At 43.0% G+C, this 13,926-nt stretch overlaps 1 protein-coding gene across 1 annotated transcript; it reads left to right on the top strand.

Annotated features, from left to right (window-relative positions):
- The first annotated feature begins 5,826 nt into the window (after positions 1-5,826).
- On the top strand, positions 5,827-12,210 carry LOC139930223 (uncharacterized). Its single transcript, XM_071923333.2, has 8 exons — positions 5,827-5,877; positions 6,443-7,488; positions 7,812-7,995; positions 8,319-8,488; positions 9,220-9,314; positions 9,767-9,934; positions 10,169-10,326; positions 11,074-12,210. Exons 2-8 carry the CDS (start codon positions 6,458-6,460, stop codon positions 11,821-11,823), a joined length of 2,556 nt encoding a protein of 851 aa, XP_071779434.2. The 5' UTR covers positions 5,827-5,877; positions 6,443-6,457; the 3' UTR covers positions 11,824-12,210.
- The last annotated feature ends 1,716 nt before the right edge of the window (positions 12,211-13,926 follow it).

The following is a 13,926-nucleotide window of genomic DNA, read 5'->3' as shown; positions in this document are numbered from 1 at the left end:
TTGCAGCTAGTGATGCGTTTTATTTGAAGCTGTAAATGGTTCGTTTACATTTGTATTATTTGGAACAAAACAGTTTTATGGCAGGATCTGAAAGTTAGGAGCAGATTATTTTCCATTAGCAAATCCTACTCTTCAGAAACATACATATACCCACAACTGATATACTCCAGAAATTTGGGATCGGGGCTTTAATTGGACAAGACTTTGTTTTCCTCTGTTAACCCGGGGAAGGGATGAAAGGATGACTGGTTGAACTGCCGTTCTTTCAGTCAGCCAAGGCCCCTGATATTACACAAGTGCTGGACGTCTGCCATGTTACACAACCCAGAGAATAGGTGAACCCAAAGGAACAGGGTTAACCTCGCTGGGCCGCTGCTGCCCCCTCACCATGAGAATCCACTGCCTGTGGAAGTCCATGGGAAGGAGTTACGGATCAGTCTCCTCTATTTACCGTCACCGGGTAAGGTTGGATTTGAGAGGGATAAGGTGTTCATTAGGTTCCTAGAGGGCAACTTCTGCTCAAAGGACTATAGAGATTTTTTTGCTACATGCTCAGATGACCCGTTGAACCCTGGTGGGAGGGAGTGTGTGTGTAGTAGTCGGGCAGACAGACCCGCCTTGCTGATCCCAGCATGTGTTTCCTGTATGGGAACGCTTAGGGTAGTGTAGTATGCTCAAGTTTGTGTGTGTGTGTGTGTGTCTGAGAGAGAGCGAGGGAGGGAGAAAGAAAGAAAGAAAGAGAGAGAGAGAGAGAGAGAGAGAGCGAAGGCGTATCCAGGGGGATCAAACCTAAACCACAGGATATTTCTGACCTTGAGGGCGAGCGGGCAAAGTAGGGAGGGGGGAACAGAGAGAAAGAGAGGAGGAGGGAAAGGGGGTGGAAAGTTGAAGGGAAGGAAAAAAAAAGGAGATAGAGGGAGAGAAAGAGAGGAACCGAGTCTTTGGAGGGCGGCTGGAAAGCCTCCAGAATCCTCTGCTCAAACCAACCATAAAATTCCGACTGAAGCCACAAAACCAGTACGAGGACTGAAGAGGGAGCCTTGTGCCCACAATGGGTGTGTGTGTGTGTGTGTGTGTGTGTGTGCATTTGTGCGTGTATGTGGTGTCATACATGTACTTGTGTGTGTGTGTGCCATATGTGATTAAAGGGTCCGAGCAGAGGAGGCCAGGAGGCAGACGAGTGATGCAATCTGCGGAAGCGAAGGAGAGGACGCGAGGGCGGCAGGAAGGAAGGGAGGGAGGAGAGGAAGGAGGAATTGTTGCTTCTGGGGATCCAGCTCTCCAGGAATGTGCTGACGGTCGCGTCCCACACAGTCGGGGAGAGTGTTGTATTCTGGGAACACTGCGGAGGTGACACCACCTGTTTTCGGCATGTTACAGTTCACAAAAATACTCAGTGAGTCGTTTTTGGTTGTCTTTCAAAGGCACAACAAGTAGGTTTTGTTGGTGTTTCTCACTGTAGGCCGGAGGCCTGAATCCGCCCGCACACAGCAGCAGTGAAGATGAGCTATTTTGGTGAGAGCCACACAATGTCCACAAGCGCCCACACAGGCTCGGTGGGTAAGGTGATTGGTAAGCCTGGACAAATAGTCTATTTATGAGCATCGCAAGAGTGGGAGGTTGTCCTTGAGCCGGTTTGTCCGCCGTCTGAAGTGCTAAGTGCTGTATACAGTTACAATAGATAGAACATTCACAAGGACAACCGAAGGTGGGGAGGGGGAGGGAGGGAGAGGGAGTGTGAGAGAGCACTGGGAATAGAGATGGTGAGTCAGAGGCCATTTGGAAAGTAATTTCATCTCTGAATGCCGTATATCTTTTCATCAATGAGAGGAAAGAATTTTTCCGAGCCAGGCAGGCAAAAGAAGAAAAACATCTCTGTTTGGTGAAATGGAGCCTATTCGAGGGGGAAAAGGACAGATGCCATTCACGGGTTATTTTTGCACTCCATTCATCTCACATAGGTGAGGTTGTTTGTTACAGTACACTCCACTGAAAGAGGGCCAAGTCTAGAAAAAACTTGACTCCTGTTTGGCCTGCTTATTCATATGTGGCAGTGTGTGAGGCCCGGTCTGTCCCTCTGCAAAACATATCATTTTTCATAAATCTTTAGCCGAGAAGACGTACATTTCTACTCTATGGCTCTAATAGCCCTCTGCAATTTTTGTGAATCATCGGTTTCCTATGTCCTGATCTTACTTTGAGGTTTGGGGAGTTCCAGCCATATTCTGGACAAGCTGAGTGTGGTGTGGCACGCAGCCATTTGCAAAAAGGGAAAGAGAGGGGAATGGGGAAGGAGAAGCTCCCAGAGACAGGTCTGGACTGCTGTGTGTATCCTGGCAAAGCAACCTTGGCCTTGACAGGACTACACAAACATGTACAATATTTGACTCTTGCCCAAATGTTCCTTACATAAATATGGGTGGAGATTTGTGTCCATTGACTAAAACAACTAAAAGCGCTTTCCAGATCTGCATAAAATCAATAAAGACTATTCCAGTGTCAAAGTATGAACACTCAGTTGATAAGAGTACAAGTACTGATGCTCCACATAGAAATACCATTCAGAGAACATGAATAAACTATTTCATAAAACATGTTTTCTTTTAACTGAGTTCACTGACTGAGGGGGAATGGGGAGTCACCGCAGAATACAGAGTTGGACTGGTTTTTGATTGGTCTGGCATTAGCTGTGTGGTTGTATGGGCAAGCAAAAAGAGAATGCTGCGGTTATTCTTGGACCACCACTGTCCGCACTTCCATGTAATGTTCTCGTGTTTACCGTCACTGGTTCAGTTCATCTGCTGGGATTATGAGTCAACGCTGCTAAAGTTCTGTAGAGAGGTCCTGCAAGGACACAGAGTCACCCTCAGTGCATCCAAATCAAAGTGTTTGCACGGCTCCAGTACACAAACCAAGCCAGAATACAACCACCACCACCAAGCTCCTGAATCCTACAGTGTTTTTGTGTGTGTGTTCTGTAACCCCAAATTAAAATTGGCCTCGGCATTTTTGGGGTTTTTGTTTTTTTTTCTCCTCTCGCACAGTGGACGTTTTGTCATGTTGTTTGTGCGCTGTGGAACGTCAGCGCTGATATTTTTGGTGGTGTGGAGGAGTCCACCCCTAGCAGAGCAAACACGACCCAAATGTCGACAGAATGTTTTGTTTGCTGAGCTCATCACCTTTCAACAAGCACTTGCACCACATCCTCCTCACTGACAACTTGGTGATATATCTCTATAAATTTAATTTGTTGAAGGGCGGCCTGGAGGCGCAGTGGGTTGACAAGCATGACATGGACTGGCAACATTGTGGGTTCAGATATTTGACTGATGACTTTAGTTGCATGACATCCACTCCACTGTGTACCATCGAGTAAAACAAAATGCCCTGTGCCCTGAGTCATTTTAGTCATTTTGGAGTCAGCTATCAATATTAAACCAGTGGATAGATTCAAATGCTATTTTTCCAAAATGACCCTATAACCTTTTGTTATTTCAGTTATGGAACATAAGTTGTTCTCTTGATCCTCACACTACATGTCAACCAGTGATAATATGTAGAAACCTCAGGAGTGAGAGTTGCTCTCTGCCATGTCATCTCTCTGACAAAACATCCCGTGTCTGCATCACAAACCAAGAACCCTGAACAGTGTTGGGTCTAATATTGACTGCTGACGTTACCCTGAACTTAGTGTTGAACTTTTCATATATTGCACATTATGCCACACAAGAAAATGACAAGTAGTTTTTCATGAGCCAACTTTTTCTGTGACATAGACTCCTCTCAGATGTCAAGAGGCCAATTTGAGAAAAGCTCTTGCAAGATCATGTGCTACTGTGCACATAAATAAATCTTTTCCTTCTTCTAATCTCAAACTTGGCATCTATTACATTTTCATACTAATGACAGTGTACTGAGCATTCATTTGTTTGACTTGTCTCATTAATTTGCACATACTAATTCAGTATTCCATTAAACTCCGGCTTCAGACCACATCCGTGGTCACATTGACTTCACAGTTCAATTCATAGTAATTATTTCAGAATAATACTTTCCACCATATTAATATCTATGAAAACACTTCTAATTCTCATGAGCGTACAGTTACAGATCATTACATCTGCAGATAGTGTGCACATATTGTGTATCAGACATTTAATATGTTAAGATGAATGTAAGAGAATAAATCATTGCTGCATCAGGAAGAACCAGATGTATGAAACATTGATTTATGAAATATAACCCAGTGTGTTTATTTGCATGTGTTTGCCTGTGTGTGAGAGAGAGTATGTGTGTGCCCATGCATGCATGTGTGCAAGGAGGAGAAAAACTATGTCTGCGTATAAGTGAGAGAGAGAGAGTGTGTGTGTGTGTGTGTGTGTGTGTATTGGGTGGAGGGGGTAATGTAGTAGGAGACAGGCGAACACAGTGTTCCAGGTCAGAGCTGAAAACTGCACAGCCTCTGGTCCAGAGAGCAGCATGAGTCACCGGAACAGAGCAGATTGCTAGCTTGCAGAATTCATTAAGACAAATGTAAGGTATATGGATTTCCTCTGGAAGAAAAAAAAAACCCTTGGCAGCTGCAGAACAGCACCCCAGTGAATCCTCAAGTAGCTTTCCATACACCTCTGGAATGACAGCATACGTACTGAAACTGTGTTGATGATTTATGTTGGCCTGCATCTGAATGGAGTAGCTTAAATCCTTCAGCATTTTGGCATATTTGTTGAAACCATTCCCATTTTAAACTATTGGTCAGGAGCCAAAATACCTATATAGAATACTTGTGGCTTTAATGAAGCTGGCTCCAAAAGCGAGACTAGTCTGTCTGGAAACTGGAAAAAAGTTTAAGAACCCCTGAAATAATGAAATGTTACAAATCAGTCGGCCGGTGGTGTCTGGACAGAAGTAACCTCACGTCTTCTATTCACCTGGAACACATTTGACAAGAAAGTGTAGGTAATGGAATTTAGATGTTATTTTCAGCGTTTTAATAACTAATCACATCTATGAATTGAATCAGTTTCCATCATATTGGTGTTTACGTTAGCAACATAAATGTAAACTTGGTTGTTAGGGAGGTAGGCCAAGTTGCATTTTAGATTGTAATCCAACAATCACTAGAAGCTTTTATCATGGAGTGTCTTCTGTGCAATGGCGCCACCATGTGGACACAAGAAAGTAATGCACAACATAACCTATGGATAAATAAGGATATTAGACTTAAGATCAGTGTTTACTTTTTTTTTTAAATTTCATTACATTTCCCAATAACAAGTACTGTAACGGATTATTATTTCAATTTCAGCAATAATGTTACAGTTACAATACGTCATCCCCCGATTTTTTATTTATTTTTTTAATAAGGGGGGACATTCACTAAAGCCAGTTTAGGCAACGTTAAGAAATGGCAGAAGAGTTGACTTTAACCGGGTGGAGGTATTCCCACTACTTTGATTTTATCTATCAAAAAGGAGTAACGTTAATAATAAATAAATAATAAAGTGACAATATTACTTTGGAAAGGAGTAACAAATAATGAGTGATAAATTCTACTTTTTGATTAACTACCCCAGCTCTGGTAGAGATTCATGTGAATCTCTGAAAATCCTCCAGAATTTGTAAAACACAAAATACGTGGGCGCCGATTTTCCAGGCGTTACGCGCTTTTAGTCTATGAACTGATCCGAGGCGGGTTCTTATCGGCGATACAAGGCTTGTAAAGGCGACCGCAAAAACGAAGGACTGATCTCAAATCAGCCACCGCGGAACCGGATGTCGGTAAAGAAAAAGACGAGTCTCGTTTTCGTGAGCAATTTCTACAGGAAATACCTTCCGAGTGTATTTGTGAAGGGCTGCCATTTTACCGACCTTACGGTAAGAAAACTCGTTCGTGTTGATGTGTAGCAAACTGCCATACGTCCATTCATGCACTGTGTTGTCGATTAAAGTTGCATCACCAAATAGCCTCCTGTTTGTTTTCGGTTGACATTTAAAGCTAGCTAACCTAGCTTGCTGGTTATTGTGTCTAACAGGCTAACGTTAGCTTCCCAAACCCTGGCAGTTAATATTATGTACACCAAAATGAAACCAAATGGATCAAATTTAGTCTATGGTCCTGGTAATTGGTCTCTATAAAGCTATGATTTTTGGTTTATAAAGTACACCTAATTTAGGTGAGGCTAGTTGTTTTAAGGAAGTTGCCAATTAAAACATTAGCTGCATTTTGTGCCTTTAAGCAAGGCAGTTTGCTAACGGTAAGTATCCAGTATTTACCTAATATGAACACCTCAGTGAGTGTGTGTGGGTTTGTGTGTGTGAGAGAGAGCGAGAGACAAAATTAGATATACAGACACATGCACATGACACTCATACAAATTTAGTTAAACACAAATAGCTGCTGCTTTACAAGTCATCCTCCCCTTTGTTGTTTTTTTCTCAGCAGCACCAATGAATCATGGGTGACAGAGTGGTGCAGCTCGCCTCTAAGACCCACCATGAAAACATCCTGGGTTCTCTGCATCAGCTGCGGCTGCGAGGTCAGCTGAGTGACGTTACGGTGCAGGTAGACTACCAGGGAGACGTGGAGGAGTTTCAGGCTCACCAGGTGATGCTCGCAGCATCCAGTGGCTACTTCAAGAGTATTCTCCTGTCCCAGGATGCTGCTCCTGATAAATTATTACTCTCAAATATGCACACCACCGATTTCTCCAAGTTTTTGGAATTTGTGTACACCGGTAAAGTGGAGGTTGCCAGAGACAAGATTGATGACATCCGAGAAGCGGCGCTATTTTTGGATTGCAAGGATCTTTCAGAGGTTTGTGGTGAGGCATTGCGTGCTGGAGACTCACAAGAACCTACAAAGGTTACATCTTCATTATCACAAGATGCAGAAATGGCTGACTTGGATGGTGCAGAGACAGCACCAAGGACCAGAGGGAAGAAACAGCCTAAAAGAGTATTTCTGAAGCGGCTGCACTCTCCAAAGAGCTCAGAGAGAGAAGAAGACCGCTCAAAAAGGTTGAAGGCAAAAGACTCAGCCATGGATGAAGAAGCCAAGCCTGAAGAGGGAGGAGGCAGACGGCTGAGCGTTAGGCTGACAGGTCGTAAAGTCCCTCGGAGGGGTTTAAATAGTAAAAGAAAGAAGTCGTCCAGTGAGGCTTTGAACAATGCTAACCAGGAAACCAATGAAGAGACAGAGGAGAGTCAGGATGGAGCTCAACCTAAGACTCGGCCAGAGAGACAGGCTGAGAAGGGAGAAGAGTTTTCGTTGGAAATGCCAGCCTCTGATGTTGATGATGGGGAGGAGGAGGAGGAGGAGGACGTGCCGAATGATGACCCTGACGACCCTTTATACTTGTCTCTGGAGGAGGAGAAGAAGGAGGGGGAGTCCCAGAGGACATTAAAAAAAACATCCAAGGCCCAGTTCCAGTGTGAGAAATGCCAGCGGACCTTCCACTATGAGAGAAGCTACTTGAAGCACATCAGGTGGGACATAATCCTGTTCCATGTGTTGCATTTGATTGATTTTCCAATCCAGGATTGCATCATGGCACCATGTTGAAATACAGTCACCCTTCCAGTGGCTTTATGATACAGTGATTTATTAGGTGCTTGGGAGGAGCACCTCTGTAAGAGCTGGGCTCTGTGTGCGCCTTTGTTTGTGTATTAATTTGTTAATTTGTACAGGTGTAACACTTCTTGGCATAGGAGTGCTTAGGGGAATTACGGTATGCACTGTTAAAGTTATGTTCACATTTTAGCTTTTGGCTTCTGTTAATGCTGCAACCTGTGACTGCTCTCTTGGCCAGTACGTACCATGGAGTAAAAGCAGAAGTCATCTATCGCTGTGAGACCTGCCAGCAGACCTTTGCTAACCGTGGCAACCTGAAGATCCACGAGAAGCACGTCCACAACGATGAGAGGCTCTTCACCTGCCAAGTCTGCAACAAGACCTTCAAACGCAAGAAGGATGTTATTCGCCATCAACGGCAGGTGAGCATTAATGAAATGACTAATTTCTTCCCACGCACCTCCTGTATCTAAAAACATACACATACATAAATAAATTATTGCCATCATAATTGGTATGTGAATATTACACATACCAATGTTAAATGTTATACACACAATTGCGGTATTTTCACACTATATCTACTTCACTGATGTGATTCTATTTCTCGTTTATAATTAAATCCTGCATTGTGGACACAATGCGTATGTGTTAATCTTTAATGAAGATTCTTGTTATCCTGCATGTTTCTCATTATTTCCTGATTTGGGCATTCTTTCATAATCACATCCCTGCTGCTGCCCAGGTACATGAACGTAGCAGAATGCGACATGTGTGTCCGGACTGTGGAAAGACACTCAGCTCCAAAACTGCTCTGTTGCTGCATGAGAGAACACACACGGGCGCCAAGCCCTTTGAGTGCACCGACTGTGGGGCCAAGTTTACCCAGAACTCTGCCCTCAAGATGCACCGCAGGTACTGAGTTATACTGTATACTCTGTGATGATGACCAATCAAATGAAACTTAAAGTGGGGCTGCAGTTGTCTAGAGGTTAAAGTGGGCTTGTGACTGAAAGGTCGCAGGTTTTAATCTCAAGATCGGCTGGGAAATGTGGCTGGGTTGAAGTGAATGAGTAATGCTCTTCCATCCTTGACCAAGACATGTAGCGTCCAACTGCTCCAGTGGGGTGTTCAGCATGAGAGGACTGGTTTCACTGGGCAACCCAGGCAGGGCATTGCTGCAAAATGGCATGTATATTCAGTGGACTTTCCCTGGATAAATAAAGTTTGTAAATAATCTAATCACGCAACATAGCAGCATTCCATGTACAGTATATGTCACACAATATACTGGTTCAAAGGGGAATGCCACTCAAATTATCCCTATGGTCCATTCATTTGTGAACATAAACAATTCTTTGCCATAGCCAAAAACCAGGGAGCCAAGGCTAGAAACCATGACGTCATCAGCAGCCTGAAGGTGCTGCATTGGTAATGAATGGGAGACCATTTGGAGGAGTCTGAATGTTAATTAGAGCCTCATGAGTTTTATGGTATAGCAAAGCCATTAATTATGAACTCTCTTATTTCTGGCTATGCCAGTAGTGGATGTTCACTTTTTCATACTGATAACATATTTATAACATAGATGAGAGCTGAAATCCAGTTCCATTCCCCTTCACTGTTGTTTGTTTCTCAATATTTAGGACCCACACAGGAGAGAAGCCATTTGCTTGTGACCAATGTGATGCCAGGTTCACTCAGAAACACATGCTGGCCTATCATAAGAGATCCCACACAGGTCAGTATGTTAGTAATAACTGTTTACTGTATAACTGTTTTGGAAATGTTAATTTCCAGAATGCTACTTGTCCATTTTGAAAAAAAAAAAAAAATCACCACCTGAGTTTAGCATTCACCTTGTCTAAAATATAGAGGATCTGGTCGTAAAAGTGTCATTTTGTGCAAAGTATTAACCTTTTTTCAAGACAGTTTCAAAGAAGAGACCAGTTCACCTAATATTAATTACTTAATTCATTAATTGCCACCTTTTTTTTTATTTTTTTTTTTATGGGTATTTTCTGAAATTTAAAAGGCATTTTTGCCCCGAGCCCATGTTAATTTCTAACCACTCCTGAAGAGACTTGTTTGAAGTGGGCCTTATTGACTGAGAATTGATCAATGAGTGCAGATGAAGATAAGGCTATCTACACATACCAAACTAAACATTATCAACTTGTTTTATCTTGCTAGGTGAAAAGCCTTTTATGTGCGAGGCCTGTGGGAAAAGCTTTGCATCCAAAGAATACCTGAGACACCACTCCAACATCCACACTGGCTCCAAGCCATACAAATGTGAACAGTGTGGCCGAGGCTTCGCTCAGAGAAATTCCCTCCATCAGCATTTAAAAATACACACAGGTAATTGGTGTAAAACTTCCGCCTGTATAGGGCAGGAAGCATCAACGTATATGTTCTTATTTGCACTGAGGCATAAGCAGGTTTTCAGCTGAGAAATGAGTTGTGGTCTTATCCTCAGTGCTCTTATCTTCCTCACTGTTCTCCCCTTGAAAGTGTTTGAACTCTAGTACTAATGTGCCATTCTTGCTTTAATATATGTGTGTGTATGTGTGTTCCCTCTCCGGTGATTGTTAGGTGAGCGTCCGTACAGCTGTAAAGACTGTGAGAAGCAGTTCACCCAGCTCAATGCCCTCCAGAGGCACCAGCGCATTCACACAGGAGAGAAACCCTACATGTGTGGTCTCTGTAACCGCACCTTCACAGACAAATCCACCGTCCGCAGGCACACTATGGTGAGCGAGGCAGACCTTACTATAGCAATACTACCAGAGAGGGTGATTTTAACTGTGATTATTGGTACAACATTGGTAAAACTCGTACTGTCAGCAGTGCCAAAGTAGCCACAATTAAAGTAAAGAACATCCTTAAGGGTATTAGGGGTTTATATAAATTGGTTACCAATGCTTGTGTACCATTTGTCAAATTTTGTTCAGAGTTATATACTGTACATAGAGTACATGGGAATAAAACACAGGAGAAAACAAGAAAGATGGCAAACTAGCTCACTGGTTGCAGTAACAGGAACGAGTGAAGCACGGCTAACCACAGTTTGTGGGAAGTATCAGCATTACCATATTGTTGAATATTCTTTGACCCATCAGACTGCTTGGGTGAAACTACATGTTACATAAGACAAATTCAGCATCCATACATTTGATTCATTGGGAGGCTGCCTGAACACATTCACATAAACAACTTTTTGATTTAATCGGAATGGTTCATTATGCTTTGTGTAGTATAGTTTATGGTTGAAGTGCTACTTATTAGTATATATTTTTACCGCAGTGCCTCTTTGATAAACCAGTAATTTCAGCAGTCTGAGGTTTGCATAAATGAGGCTCGACTGTAGTTTGCCTAAGCAACCCAAGTTTTTCAAACTTGTTGCAGTTATGGAATATAATTCAAAAGGATGTGTTCTCCATTCTTTATTGTCCCTTGTTTATTATTGCAAAAATAACATCAGCTTTTATAATCCCCAGACTCATGACACAGATGCCCCCTGGAAGAACTACCTGGTGGTGCTGGAGGGAAATGTGGAGGGGAAGAAACCCAAAGCTCCTGCCAAGGGGAAAGCAGAAAAAGCAGGAGCAGGGGAGAAACAGAGCAAAGCTGGAGGTGCTGCTGCTGCTGGTGTGAAGGCCCAGGCTGAGGCCATAGTGGTGCCAGCTGAGCCAGTCAGTCTGTCAGCCGACTGGACCGGTCACGGCACCATTGCCCTGGTCAGTCACGGCGCTCTGGGCGGGATCACCGTCATCCACACCGAGGTGCCGCCGGGGACCCAGATCCAGCCCATCGTCACCACCGACAGCACAGGAGCCAGCGTCATTTCCATAGATGGTTCGGCCATTTCCGTCCCCTTCTCCCTGCCCGTCTCCATGGCTCACTCTATCCCCATGTCCTCCGCAGCCTCCTCCTCTCTCTCTGTACCCATCTCCCTCACTGTTCCCGTCTCCGAAGCCACGTTGGCCTCAGTTTCAGAGACGGCCACTGTGTCAACGTCATCTGTCCTGGAAGCTGCTGTTTCACAGACCATTTTGGCTCCAGTTTCAGAGACTGAGGTTGCTCCTGAGACGGACATTTTGGAGCCTGATATTCAGACAGTGATTGTCCTTGAGAAGCATTGTGGCACAGAACAGACAGCTGCTGTCTCAAGTGATGGACAGCAAATAACAGCAGAAGACACAAGTATTGAGGAGGCTGAGGGAGCTTCAGCTGAAGACACTGTGTAGAGGATTCATTTGTGTAGGGGATTTAAAACCCATTTCACTTCTTCTTGTCAAGTTATTTTGTGTCTTGTACCTGGTGGTGGCTCTGAGTGTAGTTGTTTGACGCTAATAATGCCTGAATGTGTCTTTTGACTGTGTGATGTTTTGTCATTCTGGCAAAAATCAAATACTTCATTGTGAATCAACCTTGATTAGTATTTATCACTCTCTTGCAACATCATTGTATTCATTGAAAGTCCCAAGAATCTGTTGAGCTTTCGGCACATTTTTTAAGCCGCCAGGTGTACAATCTCGAAAGCTTAATGTAATTAGTATTAGCTTCATATAATAAGTATTTTGTAATATATGGAATCCGGCATGCATGTCACACAACTGTTAGATCATATACAATAAAAATAAATGGAGCAAATGGCGATTCATTATGTATGATAATGTCACTGTTTGAGAGGTGAGGTCAACAGCAGCACAGTAGAAGCATCAGCTGGGTTATAATATCTTTATTATTGTCCATTCGCACAAGCATACAGATCAAATCAAAGGTCCACTGTTGTTCCTTCTGGAAGAAGCTTGATATGTAGGGTGACTGAACTTTGGTCTGGCTCACAATAGTGAATGAAAATTTCCACTTTCATTCACAAGTTGCTCTGTTTTATCTCTCTGTGTGTGTGTGTGTGTGTGTGTGTGTGTGTGTTGGGCAGAGGGGTACTGTAGTAGGAGACAGGTGAACACAGTGTTCCAGGTCAGAGCTGAAAACTGCACAGCCTCTGGTCCAGAGAGCAGCATGAGTCACCGGAACAGAGCAGATTGCTAGCTTGCAGAATTCATTAAGACAAATGTAAGGTATATGGATTTCCTCTGGAAGAAAAAAAAAACCCTTGGCAGCTGCAGAACAGCACCCCAGTGAATCCTCAAGTAGCTTTCCATACACCTCTGGAATGACAGCATACGTACTGAAACTGTGTTGATGATTTATGTTGGCCTGCATCTGAATGGAGTAGCTTAAATCCTTCAGCATTTTGGCATATTTTTTTGAAACCATTCCCATACAACTATAAGGCTGTTTCTTAACTATTGGCTAGAATACTTGAACATTTAATGAGGCTGGCACTCAGAACAAGACTACTACTTACTACTGAAAAAGTTTAAAGTTTAATAACCCTTGAATTTGGGAAATGTTGTTAAATTAAATTAGATTAGTGAAATTCACTTAGGCTACTTAAATTAGTAGGCTGGTGGTGTCTTGGCAGAAGTGAACCCATTTCAGATGGGCCGCATTTGACAAGAAAATGCAGGTAATGGAATTAGGATTTTGATGCTAACTAATCACATCTGTAAATTGACTCAGTTTCCATCATATTTGGTGTTTACAGAGTAAGCAACATACAGTAAATGTAATTTGGATGCTGAGGATAGCCTATAGGCCAAGTTGCAAAACAATCAAGCTTTTATCATGTTTTGTCCTCTGTGCGGTGGTGCCACGTGGACACGAGAAAGTAATGTACACTGAACACATTATACATTGGATTTTAGAGAGATCAATGTTGTGTAAGAATCAGTAATGTCATTACTTTCCCCCGTAAGTAGCGCAACGAATAACGATTTTATTGATTGGCTGAATTGATTGAATTTTGTTTTGACAAATTAGCACATGTTCCTCAGACAGAAGATAGCCTATACTTGCATAAAAAAAAAAAAGGCGAATGGAGCATGGCAGCAGATCTGCAATGAAAAATGTCTGCGTGTTTGCGAACTGAGCTCATTTCCAGGCTAGAAGTCCGGTTGATTTTGTTGATTTCTAATTAAATTAACTAGCGACAACTTGTGCCAAAAAGATGTTACTCCCTGATAACTGCAAAAACCGATGTTTATAATGCTACTTTTAATTTATCCGGGGAGCTTGAGACTTTTGATTGCTGGTTGAACGGCAGTAGTCTAGTCTTCCGGATTTGTTTACGTTGCTATGGTTACAGTTCTACAACGGTGTAGCCTCATATTGCATGGATGCTCGATACAGAGAGACGGTTATTGCAGAACCAGCACCTTCAGTAAGATCAGTACCTTGGTTCTTGGTTCACCCTATGGGTTCACCCTGTCGAGGTTATTTTG

The sequence above is a fragment of the Centroberyx gerrardi genome, chromosome 18 (assembly GCF_048128805.1).
Source record: "Centroberyx gerrardi isolate f3 chromosome 18, fCenGer3.hap1.cur.20231027, whole genome shotgun sequence".
Classification (NCBI taxonomy): Eukaryota; Metazoa; Chordata; class Actinopteri; order Beryciformes; family Berycidae; genus Centroberyx; species Centroberyx gerrardi.
The sequence above is the reverse complement of the archived record's forward strand: the minus strand, read 5'-3'. Positions and strand labels throughout refer to the sequence as shown.